The sequence below is a fragment of the Taurulus bubalis genome, assembly GCF_910589615.1.
Source record: "Taurulus bubalis genome assembly, chromosome: 4".
NCBI classification, from domain to species: domain Eukaryota; kingdom Metazoa; phylum Chordata; class Actinopteri; order Perciformes; family Cottidae; genus Taurulus; species Taurulus bubalis.
The window spans coordinates 4,997,433-5,018,422 of NC_136592.1; the positions used below are offsets into that span (position 1 = coordinate 4,997,433).

The following is a 20,990-nucleotide window of genomic DNA, read 5'->3' on the forward strand; positions in this document are numbered from 1 at the left end:
CGGGTGCGACCTCGCGTACGGACAGTACCTGGCGGCCTGTGAGGGGAACATCCGGGGCACGAGGAGGCAGTGTCCGAGCCACTGCATCAACGCGCTGATCCGGCTCAACCACACCCGCAGCGGGCCGGACCTGGAGACCTGCGACTGCGTGCGAGACCTGGAGTGCCTCGCCGCCAAGCACGCCGTGGAGCCCTGCCTCCCCCGGCGGCACCCGAGCGACGCCGGCGGCATCGGCTGCATGGAGGCCCGGCAGCGCTGCGAGGAGGACGGCGACTGCCACGCCTCCCTCACGGCCTACCTGTCCTACTGCGGCCAGCTGTTCAACGGCCGGAAGTGCTCGTCCAGGTGCAAGGCCACCATCCAGCAGATGCTGTTCATCCCGAACGGCGTGCTGCTGAACCGCTGCGTCTGCGACGGCGTGGAGAGGCCCTTCTGCGAGGTGGTGAAGGAGAACATGAGCAAACTTTGCGCCATAGGGGACCACATGGTTATTTCAGACCAGCCGGATGTGGATGACATCTACGAGGATGAAGACTATGACCCGAAAAGTGACAGAGAAGAGGTGTCTTCCGATCACTCCTCTGCTTCCCAGAGGTTGCCCGGCGGCGTGGCGCTCCTTTTTCTTCCTCTAGCACGGATATTGTACTGAGACAATACCACGTTTATTGGATTTACGGGGAGCCAAGAGTCCAGCTGGAGTTGGGATGGAATCAGTGACTTGACTCAGAGACGCTTTCAGCGTGGCCTCGCTGGCTCAGGACTGGAACCCAGGTCTGCTGGATGAGGGGCAGCTATTTAGTTTCCACCCTGAAGGCCTCCCCCGCCGTTCCATTTCGGCTGCGGGGCGACAGTAGTGATGTGTGCACGCTTCCCACAACCGTACAATTTGCATAGCAATTCGTCTTCGAGCACATCTCACTCAGGAAAGTACTAGGAGCGAAACGGATCTTTTGTTTTTGTTTTGTCGAAGCCTGTCTGCAAAAAAAAGAAAAAGAGGACTTCCAGGTGACGATGAGAGGAAGTGAACCACGCCAGACTTTTGTTGCCAAGTGGAGTGCCTTTGAGCAGCTCCCTGTTTGTTTGCTTGGTTTCAATGGTACTTGGGAGTGTGCCTTTATTAAGACCTTGGACAAACATTGGACCCGTCCCGGGTCTCTGTTTGCTCTGCTCTCCATTTCAGGGTCGGGGGGGGAGGAGGGGGGGGGGGGCCTCTGCATTGTCGCAGCGAACGCACTTCAAATATTTGCAGGAGCAGCAGTCAAAGGACGACGGCGAGGGTTGTGTGGGTTCAAGTACTGAAATTAACTGAAGCGCCTGTCTGCCCCCGCCCCCCCATGTGAGATTGTTTTATTGAACTTTTCCTGAGACGGCCCCTCCACCCCCTCTTCCTCCTCTCACGCCTTCAAACCCCCCTCTTCCCCTCTTTACTAGCCAGGAAAAAGCTGCCTGCTGCTGGTGCCAAAAGGTCAACAGGTCGTACCTGCTGCCGACGTTCCCTGAAGGCCACACCGACAGCCCAGAGATTCGACCCAGCGGCCTTTTCCGCCCCACTCTCTCCGTCCAGTTCCACCTTTAGCAGATTAGCCAAAAAGAAGGGGAAACACAGTTTTTGTTCGTAGCGATCACTTGTAACGAAGATGCCAAATTTGCCTCTTCGCCACTTGAAATTGTGTCAAAACTAATCTGTTGTTGTTGTTGTTTTTGTTCCCGTCACGACGTCCCGAAGAATGTTGCTAATCGTTAAGTTATGAAGCTAGAATATGAAGAGTGTGTACATGTTTTACAGTTATATGCAGTAAAGTAAGCCAGTCAGCCCACGCAGGACGGACGCAGTGCGCACGAGGATCCGACATGACGTTTAGGCTCTTGGAGGTTTTTCCATCTCATCTTGTGCAGAGCGGTGTCTTCCATGTGGGAAGGTTGAGTTTTATAATAAAATGTTTATGAGCTAACGTGGTGTTGTGGTGTGATTCGTCCACAGAGAGAGAAGAAGTAAAAAGACCAGAGGTTACCGTTTGAAAACGCCGTTCTCAAGTCGGCCAAGTGAGCCAAGTCAGAATGTCTCCGTCTCTAACGTTTAAGGGATTATGTCAGTGTAACTGGAACCTGGTGAGGAATTTTAAAGAGTCTAGCTAGTCGTTGAAGCAAAAAAAAAGAAAAGACAATTCAGAATTCTATCAAATTTAGGTTCAAGTTGTGATTAAACCACCAGGATCTTTAGAGGCAGACGGCAGAGCGAAAGTAAATCCTCAAAGACTCAAATTGAGTCGGTGTATTGGAAGGACTTTTTGTTTTAGTATTAATGACCAAGGAAGCTTGAGTGCACCAACTGTTTCAGAGCAAGCAGCCACTTGGCGCTTGTTCCACACTCGCGTTGGTATTTACAAGTCATTAGCAAACTGTAAAAGAGAGGCATGTAGGTGTGAGGCGTACACCTGCTCGTCCAAAAGCGCAGCGTCAAGAGTAAAAAAAATAACGAACTGAGAGAAGAAAAAAAAAAAGGTGTTTACCAGCACAAGAAGGAACTCATTGTTGTTTTTTTAATCCTGCCTCCAATGTCAAACTCTTTTCTGTTCCTTGATGCAAAAACACACGTCACATGGTTCATCGTGTTTCCTTTCTACCGCTCCCCTTCGATGGAAAAGAACCCGGCGTCATCTCAACATCTCCTGATATGTTTTATCTCGACCACGGGAATCCTGCGGAGCTTCCAGCCGTCCAACGGTGTCATGAAAAAAACAAACAGCGAGATGGAGAAAGACAGAGTTGGGCCTTCGGCTGCAGCAATAGCACGACTCCCTCCAGTTTAGTCGGATTGTTGTTTTGGACCAATCCGTCTTAACCATTGCCATGCATCTCATAGCCTTCCAACATAATCACCCCTCCCGCCCCGATTCTGGGAGCAAAATCAAAACAAACACGAGCAGAGAGAAGCCTGGGGGAGTCGAGTGTGTGGAGGGAAACGGGGTGACGGGGGGAGGGGGGCGGCGACACAGAGGCAGCACTGTGCTGGAGCCCATTTTCTAAATTATCTTTATTCAACATGTCTCTAACAACCCCCCCAGACCCCCCTTCACTCTCGCTCCATCGCTCCAAAGTGCGAGTGACCCGGGGATTTAGGGAGCTCTTGTCTCCCCGTAGCTACAATGTCCCATTCATGATGGCCGCCAAGTGGAGCCGCATGTGAACGGCTGACCCGCTCCCCGTTTCTTCTGCGCGGGGGGGGGGGGGGGTGCTGGAGTCAAGGGCATCCCGGTTCCCCGTCAGGTCCGGTACATAGAGACCCCTCTTTAGATGTGACTCGACCGCTGTCCCATTGGCGGTAGCCAGAGAGAGAGAGAGGGAGCCTGGAAGGGGAAAGGGCAATAAGTGGCGTTGATGGAGCTGCAGCAAAATGGAGGCCAATTACAGCCACAATGCCGTAGGTTGTGGTTATGGAGAGGAGGCTGGGTGGGAGGGGTCTTGGAGGTCCTTCCATTTCAAAACCTCCCTCTCTGGCTTGCGTTAATGTCTTTTCTTTGGGTGGGGGTATGAATTGGCAGAACTCCCAGGAACAAGCAACAAAGTAAGCACCGGGGTCAAAACTGCGTCCAAAGTTTTCCTGGCAGCAACATGCTCATGCCGTGATTAGAGCACCAAGCTGAGCCAGCACTATGGGCCCCGTTGGCCAATTAGAGCCCCCGCCCCTCCCGTTGCTCCGGGACTCGGGGGGCCGTGCTGCTCCCTGTTTAAACCAGACGGTGTGGAGCGGTTTACACCTGGCCGGCCAGGTGATTGTGATTAAGCAGCTGGAAGGGCAGAACAGCAACGTTACTGCGAGTCCTGGGCCGATCTGAACCTACAGACACATGCTCGTAGGACAACTAGACATGTACTTTTTTTGTTTTAAATGAGTGATTCATTGATTATTTCCCAGGAATTTTACCTCCATCAGAGAGATTTAGTCTTGCACTTCCATAAAGGTAAAAAAAATAAAAAAGAATGGAAGCAGCATAAGCACCTGCCTCTTAGTTTGGTTTTAAGACTTCCCCTACATTTCCCATAATGCAACTGGATAGCGTCTTTGAGCAGACCCCCTGTCTGGTAACCACCCTCTTCTGCCACACCTCCAGATCGCAACACAGGCTTTCTGTTACCGGTGCAATGTTTGAAATTCAGTGCATTATGTATACGATTCAATTCAATTTAAAATCCCAAATTTGCCTCAGAGGGATTCACAATCTGTACACATACGTCTTCTGTCCCGGGACCTCACATCGGCACAGGAAACTCCTCCAGAGCCACAGGAAACGGTATTTGACTAGTTGAGTTGGACTAACCATGACTAGTAAACTGATCTTTTGTGTTTAAAAATGTGTCTGCACCTCAAAATCCAAACCTTTGGACTTTCTATTATTCCTACCGTTAGTGGCTGTAATCCAGTGTCCCTCCATCTTTCTAAAATGCATTTGAGGGTTACTTTCCTCTTGTCCTGAGAAAAGTGCAACAGTACAGCTTTCATGAATGTTCAGAGGAGGCGAGCGAAAATTAAAGATGGTGAATTCTTCGAGTAATTTCCACAGCATCTTGACATCTCTGAATTCTTCTAAATCAGTTTCACAGAACTTCCAAATGAATCATATAATTATCAAATGTCCCTACTTGGCCGGCCGGCCTTCCTCCCTCCTCCCTCCTCTTCCTCCTCCCTCCCCCCTCCCCCCTCGGTGGACACGAGCCAGCTGTTCCTGCAGAGAGCTGTTCCTTCCAGATAATGGCGAGGGACCAGCGGCGCTGCTCCCACGGCGGCACATAAATCTTTCCATAGGTCCTGAAAGACGCCGCTGCAGACGTTAGAGAGGCTTCGGAGGTTTTATTTTCCAATTTAGTTTCTCATATAATAAATACATACGGTATAAAACACAGCTGTGTAAACACTCAAATAAAATTGAAAAACACCGGTGTGGAAATCTCGCCAGCAGACATATTTAAACGTTTCTCCCTTTGACTCCCGCTCCTGCAGCCGCAGAGTAAAGCTTTTTAGGTATTCAAGCACTTTTAACTTCAAAATCAAATCAAAACAGTGTGTGAAGACCTACAACAGCGACTGTTACGCATATTTTTTTTCTTCTTTTTTTATACAGTTCTTCACAGAGGCCTAGTTATGAAGGCTTTGCAACCCGCCGGATCCCTCACATACCCGGCCGGTGCCAAACCTAAGAAAATGCAAGTCTAGTGTAAATAAGGCAGAGGCCGCACCTCTCCAGTTTTCCCCTCATAGTGGTGGAGAGGGCTCCATCAGCGGGGAGAGCATGGTGAGCCTGTGGTCCGCCCACAGCAAAGGCAGCGGGGAAGGGAGGGCGAGGGAGTATGTGCATGTTTGCGGAGGCCTCTATAATATACTTAACGCGGCGGTGCAAGTGCCTCTCCGAGCTACAGTTTCCATTTGATTGCATCTTGCAGGTTTTCACAGTTTCTCCAGCGGGCAAATACTGAGGTTTTTCTTCTTTTTTTCTTCGCGCGACAATAAACGCAACAGCCTCTGTTTGACTGGTTTTTACCATGACAGTGTGGCATTGTCACACAAGCTGTCCGGCATTTACATATGAATGGGGCGGCGGGAGGAGGGATTGGAGGGCTAAGCGGTGCGACAACAACACCGTGTGAGGAGCAGGGGGCTTTCACTTTCACCACAGTGTGCAGAATCAAAAACGAGCTACTTTCAGTATTTTACCAGCAAAACTTATTTGTTCCCTTCTTGGATGATTATAAACACAAGTCCTCAACCTGCCAAACTATCAACTTTCCAGCAACAACCGAAACATTGACCACATTTGGCAAGGTTTGGGTGGGAGGCGGGTTTAGTTTAGTTCGGCCGGTCAGGTTTAGGCTCGCTGTCCAACATGAGCGCCGACAGGCGGGCTGATGCTCCGCTTGGGCGTCCCAGCCCAGCTTCCCACGGTCCGGCTTACTGCAGACAGCAAGCTGAGAAAACAAGAAGAGGTGTGTTAGGCTTCACTTTTAGATTGCTGCACACGGTCCATTCTAGATGTACCGCCATGTTTTGAGTAATAAAGCTAAGGCGACTCTGTGGGTCAGTCGCCACATCCGGTAGACCGTATATACGAAGTGAAGTTGGTCACCACGACGTCGCCCATTGGTTTGTGGAATACTTTTTTATTTTTTTTTGCAACCAGGAGAGACAAGAGAGAGAAAGAGAGAGAGAGAGAGAGAGAGAGAGAATGTGGTATAACCCAGAGCTTTTTAGGCTATACCCACATGTTATAATTTACTTCCATGAACTAAAAACACGGTGTGAAAGAGTTGATGTTGTAAGACAAAAAATCCGGACAACCCCCAGACCGCGTGGTAACGACCTGTCAATCACCTTGGAGCCCCGCCCTGAAGCATACCCTGCTTTATGGTCTGTTTGACTCTAAATGACCATCATTTACTAAATGAACATCACGCTGTATTGAAGAAGACTTGAAACTAGAGATCGAGACATAAACTCATGTTTACAATGTTTACTTGGGTAATAACACTACTGTCGCCCCCTGATGGCCATTAGGAAGAATGCAAGTTCAAGATTTCTTTACATCAGTTTTGGACACTTTCATGTACAAAAAAAGTGAATCCTAAACGAAACACCATTAAATATCAGTAATTTATGATAATTTCAAGGTTCAGTCAACAGCTTTGGAAAAAATACAAAAACACTAAAACAGAAAGAGAAAAAATATAAAATATGAAAACACTATAGATACGGCGGTATATGTACAAAAGGTGGTCGTATGTACAAGAAGGGTATTAGATATAGTTTTTCTTAAATAATTACAGTAGTAAATAAATAGCTTCTAGCACCATTGTGTATAATGTGAAAGATTGGTTTGCGTTGACGTTTTCTTTTCCCCTACTTTCTCTCAATCTATCCCCTCGACTTCTACGAAAATCACTAATTTCCTACATTTCCCGTCGTACCAGTTGAACACATTTCATTCATCTTTATGTTGGGGATGAGCATCATTTCATAGCCATGGACATATGCATGCAGCTAAACATGTACAATTGTCTGAGGGTTACGGAGGCGTTCTCAGCAACAAGCCCCAAAAAGTACCGCATGTACTGTAGTCTCAGGTCAGCAGGCAGCCCTGGGCGTTGCTGCACCCTCTCTAGTAGAAGCTGCTGTTGGATCAGCGCCAGCATGTGCGGCCGACGGTGGTGTGTTATTAAAACAACAGAGCGGAACAAGACGCCACGTTCTTCAAGAAACATGAGCGGCCTCGACAGTCATCGGGTTCCTTCCCCCGTCTTCTTATTAGTTTTTTTAAATGCATAATTCCCCAGGAATGCCTCGCTGAGAACAGGATATTGTCAGGGCTTTAGGTATCCAAGATCTGAGCCCAGAAAATACTGGGAATTAGGCTGTGTGCATGTGTAGGAGAGTTCAAGCATATTCAAATGTAACTTTTGCCGATGCTACATCGCTTTCTATATAATGTAGTAGTTTGTTTGTACAGTGTAGAGACAGGGAAGTTCAAGTGTATAAAACGTAACTGAATGAACACTGATTCTTACAGTATTTAAAGCTAACTCGTGATAGGAATACATTGTACGTGTGTTTCTGCCGTTTGTGCATCAGGATAGTGGCTCTTTGCTCGCAGCGAGTCTCTCTTTCACAAGGCGGGCTTTTACGAGAGGGCAGAGGACAGGAGGAGCCCAGGGCGTCACCGACGGGGAATCAAAGAGCCAGACGGTCCCGGCACAGCAAGAGAATGGCTCATATTTTACAAGTGAAAAAAAAAAAGGACATTTCATTGCAACTGTGGGGCGGCCATTCCTCACTTGACCCCCTCTCCCCACCAGCACCACCTTTCCTGTATAGTCGCTTATCAGTGAGGCTACGGCAAGCTTTTAAAAAAAAAAAACCATCAGGGAAACTCACAGCTTCTGACGGAGTCGGCGAGGTGTTCTCGGTCCAGAGACGCGTCCCTCTGAGTCTCCTGCATCTGATGAACAAACACAGACTGGTGTATTGCATACAGATATAGGGGACAAAGGGTTTCCCCTTCATTGAACACTATCATTAATGTTCAGTAAGAATGGAATAATATCCAAAAAGGAGTCTAAATCTTGCCCCTAATCTATTTGTTTTATATTTATATTTCAAGCAGAGAACGCATGCTTACCTTGAGATGCTTTTTGAGGCATTCAGCTCGGCTCATCAGGCTTTTAATCTGGTGAGAGACGTTACATTCCGGTAAATGTAATTACACATGCCTTCATATGTATTGGCAAAAACATTTTTTGCCACCCGCAGCTCTAGGGACTGAAATATCTCAACTCATGGAACTGATGGGATAGATTGTCATAATGTGGAGGCTTTCGTGATCCATAACTTTTCCTGCAGCATGTTTTTTTTTAATGTTTTGAAGAATTGTCTTGTTTGGAAGATGTGTGATGAAATTTGGGGACCCCCTTGGAGTCAAACACTTTGGTCAAGCCTCCAGTACATTTACATTGAGCATCCAGTGATGTCAACATTAATTTGACAGTTATTATTCAGGTTTTTAAAATTGTAATATATATATATATTATTTATATGTTGATGCATGCTTGTAGATTTGTCTGAATAACTTCATCCGCTGGGAGAATAATGCGAGCACTTTGTGCGTCCGTGAGTGAGTGAGTGTGCACCTCTTTGTCTGTCCACTTCTTTTACGTGGACCTCGTTTAATAAAGACTAATATTCATAATTTACTTACAAGGCCTTTGGTGTACAGAATAATTAGGAGAGGATTCTCCACAAATAAAAAACCCAAAACATCTTTCAATTAGCGGATAGTTGCAGCTGTGCTCGTTTACTATAAACTGCGGTGTCGTGCAGCAGGAAACAACAACTTTAAGACGCACGGGGAAATAAATATCATGTCAAAATCAGATTCACGCGATCAGCTCTGCCTCTTCTTGCCCCGTTATGTTTTGAAAACATTTCATGAGGCACACATGTGCGAGCAGCGATCGCTGTCATCGCTGAGGCGCTCTCGACTGTTTTATTCAGTCTGATGCTGATCACGGAGGTTACACAATCACAGGAGACCTAAATCTGATGGCTCCCATGACGTCCCTTTAAAACACCAATCTGGTTTTGAGTATTCAGCCCTGAGCCCCAAACCCGGAGCAGCCACAGAACTTTAAACCGTTTATCATGATAAGTGTGGAGGAAACCGACGTGGGTGAGGACGCCTGTTAACTTGTAGAGTTAAAAAAAGGTACCACACAGTCCATAGCGTAGCATCTTTAGCCGTGATGACTTTACATCAACATTTACTGAATACATCAAACCTGAGGCTCACATATGAGAATTGGGGTTATTGAAGAACAGCTTTGAAAGGCTAAAGAGGTACGAACGCACACAGAGGCCAGTCGTGGCAGCATGTGCTGCCTCTTCTGGGTTCTCACACACACACACACACACACACACACACACACACACACACACACACACACACACACACACACACACACACACACACACACACACACACACACGTGCTTTCCATTGAGTCCCCCACCCCCGCCTCCCTAATGCTGTGTTAGATTATTGCGGCCGCATCTGAATTTACTTAAGACGAGCGCCCATAAAACTTCAAATGGGGAGATCTATGAGGCCTCATTCAAAGCCCCATCACCCTTCGGGGGTTGGTTGGTGAAATACTGGTGTCTGTTGCTGGCTCAACAACAATGCACACAACACGAGGGATTAGGAGCTTTAATGGCAGACAGGCACAAGTCTATGTGTGTTTTTGTGTTTACTGGACCATCAAACTTTAGGCTTTGCATGTGTCTACAGAACAAGGTCTTCTTGGTGAAACAAGACACACTAAATGGCAGGACTTTGTTTTGTTTTTATAAAAGTTGATTACTGTACTAACATTTATTTCATTAATCGATCAGAACACAAAAGCCGTTTTTCTGTCCAAACAAACAGATTATTTTGTAACGCTTATTGGATACACATATCTATTTGTTTTTCCTCCTTTAAGCTACTTAGGTCTGTTAAATTAAATGTGATGATCGTGAATGACAATCATTAAGAAGTCAAATCAACAACACCCGACACATCATCCCCTTCTAAGTCAAACAGTTGCTCATGTCCACATCAGATACCTTCACCTGATCCGTCACGCTTCCTTTTAGCGCTTCCTCTTCGTTTCCACTAACTCCCGAGATAAATATCGTACTTTCTGCTGCACACGTGCTACACTGAGTTCACCAGCGAGTCGCTAACATTGTCTGGATTGTTTGTGGAGAGGTTTCGCTCAACAACAACGAAGAAAAAAAGAAAGCTGCCAGCCGCGGCCCAAAAACAACGATAATGAGAGCTGCAACCAACACAGTAAAGTTGTGGGCCGTAAAAAAACAAACCAAGGAGCTGAGAGGCGCTATAAACTCTCCAGACTTGGGGCGATAATTGTCATGGTGGCCACTAAGTGTGACTCTTTTCACATACAAGTGGCCATGCCATCCATATAGCCGCTTTTAAGGGTCCAATTATAAAGTGGACAGGGATCTGTGTGTGTCAGTAATACAGATGAGGCATTTGCCCTTTACCACACACAATAAAAAAGAATAAAACATGCACATGTGACAGCTTCCAAAGGGCTCCTGGGTCATGTGATCGGCCGAGGGGCTCGAGTCCTAAACCTCGAGCGCTGGACCAGCAGGACGCACTCACCTCGCTGTGGAGCAGCTCCCTCCTGCGGCCCTGCGGCTCGGCTGGATCCCCGAGAGACGATACAGGACAGAAAAAGAAAAAGACACGAGATGAATGAGGAGAGAGTCGGCTAGCTAATCACCTCTACTTCACCTCTACTAGATTGGATTTCGCTGGCGTAGAGAGAGGGTGTAGGGGAGAGAGAGAGAGAGAAAATGAGATTAGTTGGACCGGTAAATTGTTTATAATCCTCTATATTTTTTGCTCATAGGGAGATGATGATGTTTTATTTGTTTCCAGCGTGTGATGAAGAGAAAGAAATGAAGAGCGCCGTCTGAGCCGAATGGGAAGCAGATGGCCGAGCTCTCGCACCGCACACGGGGGTCTGCTGGCACCGGGTCTCTTTTCGGCTCAAAGCCACATCTGGATCACTCTAGCCCACCTCTCCCATTAGGCCGATCTTCCAGATGAGCGCACGAGCCCGGGCCTCATGGACGCCAGGCCACAGAGAGTCTCCTCTCTGTCCCCGTCTCTCTCCCGGTCTTTTGCTTCATTCCATCAGTTAGTCTTTTACACTTCATTTCCATCTCTCTGACACTTTTTTTTCTCCCGAAAGTCGTTTTATTTCCCTCGCAGTTAGGCTCTGTCTGTCTCCAGTTAAGTCTCTCTGTATCTTTACTCTCTGTATCTTTAAGTTATCTTTGCCTCTCCTTTTCAGCCAGTATCATCTTCTCTGTTCAGATTTATCTGAACTGGTCTCCTTTTCTCCGACGTCTGTGAACGCAGGAGGACTTAAACCTCGGCTCCGGGGGAGTGTCCCTGTAGCCGACAGCAGGTTAAGTAGGATAATTGCGTAAATTGGAAAGAGAAAAAGGGGTTCCTCTACCTGCTAGCGCCAACAGAAGCTCTCCTAAACACTGTTGGTACACATCCAGGGCCTCGTGCTCGTCCACGGCGCTCTCCTCCTAGGACAGAAGAGTGAAAATGAGGCGACGCACTCGGACCACCCTGGTGCTGGCACGGTTCCGCTATTTCAGTCTGTCAGCTTTGCAAAATGAGTTTATTATGAGTGTTCACATAAAGCAAAAGAAGGCTGTAAACAGCAGAGACACACAAGTACTGTAGATGGATTTGGTTCACCAATGATTTGGAGAGCGATCTCTGAGGAGGGATTGGTTTGTACCCAGCTGGGTTTGTTCTTTTCTCTTGTGTTACTTCTGCTTCACCCTGCCTTTGTGTGTCTCTCTATAGCGGTGGCATCCCCCCCCCCCCTTCAACCCATAGACAGTATATAAGAAACCTTAGCAATGGCAGCGGAGGCCACCTCCAGAGCAGCCAGCAGCCGGGGTTGGTCTCGAGACATTTCTGGAGCGGAGAGAAAACAGGAAATACTACTGTACATCGATCCATGCAGTCTGCTGGAAAACACACAACCCTTTGTAATGAGCATGCTCCTGCAGAGGCCTCAGGCTCAGGTATTGTGGACATGAGATACTTTTCTTTTTTCTTTTTAAGACTTCATAATCTTGATTTTAGGGAAAACATTGTTGCCACACAGCAGTTTAATGTAATTACCAAAATAGCTCAATTTGAAGACGTACGGACCCAGCAGATAAAATGATTAAACAGGATGATGAACACACATGCATTACTCAGGTTGTCCTCTCATACACCCCCCCCCCCCTCCCCCCACGGCCCCTGCACTGAGACGGGCCCTTTACCTCGGAGCACGTCCCTGGAGGTGCGGGCCTCCTCAAAGCTCAGCCTGTTGTCCGAGGCCACCAGCGCCTTCAGCTCCTCGGCTCTGGACACATACTGGCGAACCTGCGGGAAGCCCTCTCACAACTTAATCACGTCAACCGCGCCATATGCTCTCCGGACACACCGTATGGTATTCAGAAGAAGACCATTCATTCCAAGGGAAAGCCCACCGGAGTGTGAAAAATAAGAAAAGAAGGACCAATTGAAAATGGAGCTTAATCCAAATGTGAATACGGGGAGTGTTTCCAGGCCTACCTTCTGCCTGAGAGCGTCTTTACGTTGTCGGTCCGTCTCGTCTGGGAGGAGAAGAGATGTTTGGGTTTTACATTTAGCGCATTCTGCGGTTGCATTGTTGAAGGGCTGAAGCCACGGACAGGATATGAGAGGAGCTGCTGCTGTGCTTACAGTGAATGGAGGGGACAAAGTGCTCCAGGGCGCCGCAGTAAAAAGACAGAGCGGCGGACCTCTCTCCCTCCTGGTCCTTCTGGACGGCCTGCAGGACCAGCGCTTTCTGGAAGAAAAAAAAAAGAGGGGAAACAGGAAACTGGCATCAGCGAATGCAAAACCGGAAAACTCCCTTTTGCTCATGCAGGGTCACGCTCTGTCTCTCTCTCTCTGTCTCTCTCTCTCTGTCTCTCTCTCTCTGTCTCTCTCTCACCGCTTTCACTAAGCTGTCGGCGCTCGGCATGTGCTCCATGTCCACGAAAGGGTGGGCGAAGAACTCGGCGAAGGTGATCCGGGCATCTGGGTTCCTCTCCAGCAGCCGCAGCAGAAGGTCTCTGCAGTCCTTGGATACCCTGGCCCCGGGAGGGAGCTGATGCACAAAACATGACCTTATTACGCTTCCACAGGACAACCCGGGTGGATCGCCGCCAGAGGCCTTTTATAGTCCCGCTCGCCACTCGTGAATCCCTCTGGTAATGGGCCGTGTGCTAATGCCGTCCCTTGAGCTCAATGTTTGACACGACAATTCAAGTGTCCTGAAAGCCCTCCATCATTAAAAGTGCAGCTATCCGTCACTGTCACCATGGCGATTGACATTTGGTTCGCGAATGCGGCGGGCAGACTCCTAATTTTTATGTCAAACTCGATTTGCATTTTTTAAACATTAATTACGGCTGTGTTTACGTGTCTGTTCATTACATTCTTTAACTTCTAGATGAATTTTTTTTTATTTAATTATTTTTTATTGTAAAAATAAAAAGACAATACATAGACATAACACCAAGAGGACGACAAAACAGTGAGATACAAGCCAGCAAAACATCATATATTCAGGGTATAGAAGTACGGTGTGTGTGTGTGTCCGTGTGTGCGTGTGTGTGTGTTTATTATTTCATCTAAAAAAAAGCATAAAGTATAGATGAGGGAGATGTATATGAATGTGCGTGTACGTGGGTTTCAGGTTAAAAAAGATAAAAATGTGAATATTAATAGAATGAGTCATGTTTGTAAAAACATAGTGAAGGATGACCAGATGGTGTTCTGTTGTGTTGTAAATGATGACATTTTGTGTTTATTATTGAAAATATTGTGTAGGCCCTTTACAAACAGATGAAAAAGTAATTTGAATCCCAGATGGTTTCTTTACATTCTAGACTGGAGACGAGCTATAGTTGTTTCAGCTGAGTGGGATAAGGGTGTATAGTGGAAGTGCGCCATCTAGTGGTTCAATGCTACAAATAACTCACAAATACAGGGAGAGAAAAAACAACATAATCAGGAGAAATGTGTTTGTAATGCACTTAAAAACAGAGATGCCATTAAAACACTACTTTATATTACTTTAACTTCTCGATGTGAATTAAATTATTTATGTTCTCTTGATGGGAAGGCGCGTGTATATTTGGATGATTTGATTTCTTAGAAAAATGAAAAAAATAAAGCGTTTTCATCCCCAACAGTGTCACTGTAACTGAAACCATCCATGAATGAATTACAGCGCTTTTGATGAAATGGCACACTTGACATCTAGTGTTCTTTTTCTAAAAAGCACTTATGCTTTCCAGAGGTCCATTATTCTCAACATAATAGACATAATTGAGTACTTTCGACATGTGCAGCCATAGAGCGAGTCAGTCATCATGTTATAAAGTGCTGTGTGGGAGCAGGAGTGGGTGGAGAGTCACCTGTTCATGCACACGGTATAGTTTGAGAGGACTTGCATCGTCTATATCATCCTTATTTAATGTTTGAATTCAACTTAAATGTAGAGGAGACATGTATATATGTATATATATATGTATATATATATATATATATATATATATGTATATATATATATATATATATAAGTATATTTGTTTACTCATGATCTCTCTGAAAGGACTCTGACGAAGGCTTCAAGGACTCCTCTTTAAAAGCGGATGTATTAACTTTGTAAGCTAACTTTTGTAGTTTGTGTGTGTTTTTGTGTGTGTGTGTGTGTGTGTGTGTGTTTTAGGTGGACATTTCTTTCAGGTGTCATTTTCCTCCTGGCCCCGTCCACAGCAGTACATTGCTTTGCCTCCGTGTCTGTTTCTGTAAACCGGTAGCGTGCCGAACGCCATCTACAGTACTGCAGGTAACGATCCCTTTAAACACAAGGAACTCCATAACTCAGAGGAAATAACTGAGACAACACTTGAACTATCCCTTTAATGTGGAATTTGCTGCAGACTGATTTGGCTCTTTAGGTGTTTTTAAAAATAGATTGAAAGAGTTGGAGGAAGGTTCATCTGGTTGTAGATGTTTTTGACTGAGGATGTGCACCTGTGTGAACTAGGATACGATGACTTGAGTCTTAGCTTTGTTTTTACTCGTGCTGTGATCTAAACATGTTCTGTCACTGTTATACGTTGTATGTCTGACACTTTGTTTAATGTGCTACTGCTGTCTTGGCCAGGACAATCTTGTAAAGGAGATTTTTAATCTCAATGAAGCTTTTCCTGGTTAACTACATTTTAAATAAGAAAATATATAACAAAAAGTGCATCCCAGCTAGTGGCCTTTATGGTCCAGTTAACCTTATACTCCCCATTCAGGCAATGATGATCTACCCTACATCCTCACATGTCAAATTCAGCTTACAAAGTATTTTTTCACACATATATTAAAGCAGGGTTGCTGACTGTCTCAGTCAATGAGAAACTCCTTCGTTGCTCAGAAACTTACCTCGATAGGTTGGTTGCTCCGGATCTTCTCCTCCAATTCGGCGTATGACCGAGATGCAAATGGTGCTCGCCCAAACAGTGCCTCTACAGGAACAAAGCAATGTTGAGTTGACCATTCCAAAAGGATAATCTGGAAACTAATGCACCTACTGTTGTAGTATTAATAATACGTTTATTTTGATAGCAGCGTTAAAAGCAGAGTTGACAAAGGCAGACAAAGCAAGGCAATAAAAGCAACAGAAAGCTCAACAGTGAGGCCCAACAAAGCAAGACAAAACGGCACAGTGGATAAAACAAATAAATACGAGAACAAACTGATCAGATAAAGCTTTAAAAAGATGACATCACATCAAGGCCAGTCTGTAAAAAAAGGTTTCAAAAAGTGATTTAAAAAAAAAATCCTTTAGTTTTACTAAATTAATTCTGAAACGAACATGGAGCCAGTGGAGAGAATCCAGGAATTGGGGAGACGTGATGTCGTCTGTTAGTTTCAAGGTCACGGGTAAGCATGCTCCTACTGTGCTCAAAGTGATCTTAGCTTAGCTACCTGTATTGTATTGTGCATGTCAGTGACATGATAAGGGTCTGTCAGTGTGCTATCACATTATGTTTGTACAATTACTCTACCACAATCTTGTTAGTGACCTACTGGGTGCTCTCTTTCAAGCTGCGGGTGATTAGCCGACTAGTGCACGCAGCATTACAAACCAACAGATTATCTGAAGCAGTGAGGTTTATTCCACATTCAAAAGAGACGAAAGGGTGACCACAAAAGGACTCACCATAGAGAATGACCCCGACTGACCAGAGGTCCACCCTGGAGTCGTACTGGCGTCGGCACACCATCTCGGGAGCCATGTAGAGAGGAGACCCCCTCAGGACACTCTGCTCATCCCATGGCGACATGTACTGGGCGAAACCGAAATCTGGGGACAAACGTGACGGGTGTCAGTGTTGTGCAAGCCTCTCCTAAAGCTCACGTGTTTATGATGCAAAAATGCACAGACGTAGAGTTTAATAAGCTATAAAAAGTTGACTTTCTTGCTCAAGCCAGTGCCAATCAACGTGTTCACTTGACTGTGTGAGCGGCCATGAGGTCACCTGCTAGTTTTAGGACAGAGCCGCTGAGCAGAATGTTCTGAGGCTTCAAGTCCAGGTGTGAGATGTTTCGCTCATGAAGAAACTGGAGGGCGCAGGCTGTTTGTGCAGAGAGAGACACACACACACACACACACAGAACCCTCATCATACAGAAAGTGTGCACTGGGCACAAACTTAAACAATTTACATGGCTTTCAAGACTAAAATTAGCTGGCGGGCAAAGACGCCGCTGACATGGAACCAATGCTTTTTTTTTTAAGTATGACTCACCGATCTGTTGCAGGAAGCGCCGGACCACCCTCTCAGGTAAAAGCCTGCGGCAGCGTATGAAGCAGGATAGATCTCCACCAGAACACCACTCCATGATCAGATAAATATTCTCAGCATCCCACTGATGAAAGAATACATGTGTACTGTTGGATGACCTGCAAGTTATGTGCATCTCTCATCAACTCGGGATCCTGGTGAGGGTCACTAAAGGCCTCAACGAGGGGAAGTTAATACCGTTGTTGGGCAGCGGGAACCATACTGTAACATACCACCATACGTTACAGTCGAGTCAGCAAAGGAGCTTTACAGAGAAAAGGCGAAGTACGGACGTCTGCCGAGAGGCCCACCAAGGAAAGCGGAACCGGAGGGGGCAGATGACGGTCAGAGAGATCCTGCAGTATATTCAGTATAGGAGCTGAAAGGGAGTTAAAATATGTCGACGTGGACTGGTGGTGCAGAGGATCCAGACAGGCGAGGTTGTGAAATCAATATCAGCAGAGGAGTTTGGGAAATGCCGCAAAGTCAACTGTCAAAGTTTCATGTTGATTTTAATATGACCTATTGATGCTCAGGTTTTGGAATAAAAGTGTTGATTAAAGATCTTTGATCCACCTTGCATGAGAGTATAAAATGTTTAGATGATGCTCTTATCCTATAATCATTGCTTGGCAAAATGTATGTTGACTCAGGAAGAATTGTGAATGTCATGGCCGCACTAAGGTCGACCAGACAATCAGGAAGTCTGGGGTTCTTTTATATTTGGAATCATGTGGTGGTGAATAAATGTATTAAACTGAGAACTATGGCGAAATAAGAGGTTTGTAAAAGCCTGGAGTTTCAGAAAGAAAGAAAGAAAAGAAAGAAAAGAAAGAAAAGAAACATGCACTTTATTCGTCCACTTGGGGAAATTCTTCTCTGCATTTGACCCATCCCTGGTTGGGGAGCGGTGGGCTGCCCTTTGGGGCGCCCGGGGAGCAGCTGGGGGTTGGGTGTCTTGCTCAGGGACACTTTGATATGTGAGCAATGGGGACTGGGGATCGAGCCGGGTACCTTGCGGTTTCGGGACGACCACTCATCCCCCTAAGCTACAGTCGCCCCCAGAAAGGAGAAGTTGAGAAAGGAGGAAGAAGGAGTTTGGGCAGGGAGAAAGCTGATTTGCTGGCAGCATCCTGCAAAGGAGGGTTAAGAGGTTAGATAGAGGCCAGCAGGGCGAGAGGTCAGGGCTTGCTGAAGGTCGTAGCAATACTTCGGTGTAGTTCAGTGAACTCTTTTCTCCGCACTTTCAGTAAAGCCTCTGTTCTCCTAAGTTCTCAGTTTTCGTTCCAAGTACTCTTGGAGTTTAGATTTTTGTAACTGTTAAATCATTTTCTATCATTTATTGAAATAAAAATTGATTGATATCAAAGTTTAAATCAAGCCAGCGCGTCCGTAGCCCTTTTTTCCGTCTTCTTCAATTCTCACTGGTCCATCCACCTGAGCGCCAGAGGCAGAGCTTCAGACGACCCGCCCCGACAGCCCCGAGGAGAGTTGAGGTGCATCCACCACGGCTACGCTCACTGATCAGGATACAGGATACATTTACATACAGGACACATACCCGGTGTAACTATTATAGAGAGAGATCACTGGACTTGGAGGACCTCTGGCTCCCATGCCAGGCACCGCTGTGTGCTTCCAGGCTGGGAGAGGGATTTATAAGTATTGGTCCCCTTGCAAGAGATTGTCATAAATTTATTATTTTGGTAATTTGACAACAGCTGACGGCATTGGATAAATAGGGTATTCCCTCTCTCAAGAACGGGGCCGTGTGTGACGGTCCGTTCTCGTGTGTGCAGTGACTGAGTACCAGAGCTCCTCTCCGTAATTAAGACCAGGGTTGTAATATCAGCAGGCTGTTTAACAGTACTTTACCATCTCTACGTCAAGATAAACATTCTTTTTGTATTTTATATGCGGGGACTAGTTTTATTTGCTGCAACACATCTAAAAGACACGGATGAGCTGACCTGGAAGTCTTTCAGTTGGACGATGTGAGGGTGGCTCATCGTCTTGAGGATTTCGATCTCTGTGAGCAGGTTTTCTGTAGACGCCCTGTTCAGAGTCTTCTTCCCAACCACCTTCACAGCCACCGCCTCTCGACTGTCTCCCTACAGTTTAGAATCATTATTCAACTTTCACTTTCGTTTTTAACACAACAACCACCACCACGCAGACCGTATAATATCAGTGGGGACAGTCAATGCCATGTGCAGGGTTCATACACACTCTGACCAATGGGTTTCCATGACTTTTAACCAAATGTCCATGACCAAACATTTTGTGAAATCTGGGTGTAAACAGTAAAAAGTGAGTAAATGTAGTATTTAAACTAACAATGAGAATACAAAGCATACAGTAAACCTTGAATGACACAAATGAATGAGACAATAGTTTGATTAAAAGAATAAACATTTATATAGACGCCTGTATGTATGCCTGCTTATATTTTGAGCGTCTTTCTTTTAAAAGCATATTAATTATTTCAAACTCAGCGTAAATGAACACATGAATATAACACATTTACATGACGTTTCCAAAACTTTTGAGTTTTTTATTTTTTCAAGGACTTTTCCAGGCCTGGAAATAACCATTTAAAAATGCCATGACTTTTCCAGGTTTTCCATGACGGTACGAACCCTGCATGTGATTTTTTGTTTATTTATATTTATATATATATATATATATATATATATATATATATATATATATATATATATATATATATATATGTGATGCTTCACCTGACTCACCTTTCTGTAGGCTTTGTAGACTGTAGCATAGGTGCCGCTGCCCAGCCGCTCAGTGAGGATGAAGTCGGACAGTTTTGGGGGAGCAAAGCTGGAGGCCATGCTGACGACAGTCACGTCAAATGCACATCAAATGGACTGATCTTCCCCCTGCTAGAGGCCAGAGCTCAAGGTTAGCTGCAGAATAGGGATAATGACCTTTGACCTGGTGGTACAATGAAGGGATGCTTTATGACAGGACATGGACCTCGAGCTTTATCTACACCACACTGTGTCTGTCAATTATTTACAGAGGTTTTAGCAATTTCGGGGCAGCATTTATTCTGATGAACAAGTTCAAAGCTCACTGAGTTGGTTTACTGGCTACTGTGACCCAACTCGCCCCGAATACACGCCGAATGTAAAACAGGCTCGTTAAACGTAGCAAGCCGTATCCCGGCATGCATCTGTCTTCCTACCGAGTAAGGAAACCGTAAAAAGCCGGGTTATTGAACTGAATTTGGCGTACACCCGTTTGGGAGCTAACTAGTGTAGCACTCTCTGTGCTGGCAGTGAACAGTTAGCACGTATGAAGCTAACTGCTGCACTACTGCACAGAAAGGTAGAATAAAGAAGCCAAACATAAGAGTGAAGCAGGTCGTTAAACAGATAAGCAAATGGATGATACGTACCTGTCGGCGAACAGCTCCACATCACAATAATGTAAAGTGGGTGTTCACATTGCTGACAGGTCCGGTGAGCTGCTGGACTATGTGGTCAGCTGACGTTACATTATGTATTAGAAAACGCGTTACTGCCCCCTAGCGTCGGCACTTCGTTACTGCACAATATCTACCACTGTTCAGCAGATTTGAAAGATGTATCTACAATTTAAAAAAAACACAAGAGTCCCCAAAAGCAGACTGCAAATGTAAAAGATTAGGTGCTTAATAGTGTAGTAATAATTCATCACTTTAGGCAGCTAACATCAGCTATATTTCTCTTCTTGTCATTTGCTTTAGTCTGATTTTTAAACTCATATTCACAAGCAATACATATATTATATATATATATATATATGTATATATACTGTATATATACATATATATAATATATATACATATATATAATATATACATACATATATAATATATATCTATATACATATATATTATATATATATATATATATTTTTTTTATATATATACATATATATATATATATATATATATATATATATATATATAT

The 20,990-nt window shown here is 45.4% G+C and overlaps 2 protein-coding genes across 2 annotated transcripts in view; one reads left to right on the top strand and one right to left on the bottom strand.

Moving 5' to 3' along the window:
- LOC306735893 (growth arrest-specific protein 1) overlaps nt 1-1,576 on the top strand; it is a gene marked incomplete at both ends in the record, with an annotated part of 1,686 nt that extends 110 nt beyond the window's left edge. The window contains 2 exons of the mRNA XM_079217463.1: nt 1-642; nt 1,432-1,576. The exon at nt 1-642 is cut by the window's left edge and continues 110 nt beyond it. Of these exons, the coding sequence (XP_079073589.1) occupies nt 1-642; nt 1,432-1,576 (787 nt within the window). The remainder of the gene's footprint in view (nt 643-1,431) is intronic.
- Nucleotides 1,577-4,824: 3,248 nt separating this feature from the next.
- Nucleotides 4,825-19,907, bottom strand: ulk3 (unc-51 like kinase 3). Its single transcript, XM_079217013.1, has 16 exons — nt 19,767-19,907; nt 18,984-19,124; nt 16,978-17,098; nt 16,708-16,803; nt 16,389-16,532; nt 15,608-15,690; nt 13,113-13,268; nt 12,860-12,965; nt 12,710-12,750; nt 12,415-12,517; nt 11,994-12,058; nt 11,580-11,658; nt 10,715-10,755; nt 8,166-8,213; nt 7,922-7,985; nt 4,825-5,961 (listed from the first exon to the last, which is right to left on the bottom strand). The coding sequence occupies exons 1-16, from the start codon at nt 19,863-19,865 to the stop codon at nt 5,945-5,947; spliced, it is 1,404 nt and encodes a 467-aa protein (XP_079073139.1). The 5' UTR covers nt 19,866-19,907; the 3' UTR covers nt 4,825-5,944.
- Nucleotides 19,908-20,990: the final 1,083 nt, after the last annotated feature.

What these genes read in the sequence shown, in the direction of transcription:
- ulk3 (XM_079217013.1), bottom strand. Translation starts at nt 19,865, where the DNA reads ATGGCCTCCAGCTTTGCTCCCCCAAAACTGTCCGACTTCATCCTCACT. An exon ending in TCCAACTGAAAGACTTCCAG is followed by an intron (nt 17,099 to 18,983) that starts GTCAGCTCATCC and finishes TTCTTTCATCAG; the next exon opens with TGGGATGCTGAGAATATTTA. An exon ending in GCCTCAAAAAGCATCTCAAG is followed by an intron (nt 7,986 to 8,165) that starts GTAAGCATGCGT and finishes TTTGTTCATCAG; the next exon opens with ATGCAGGAGACTCAGAGGGA.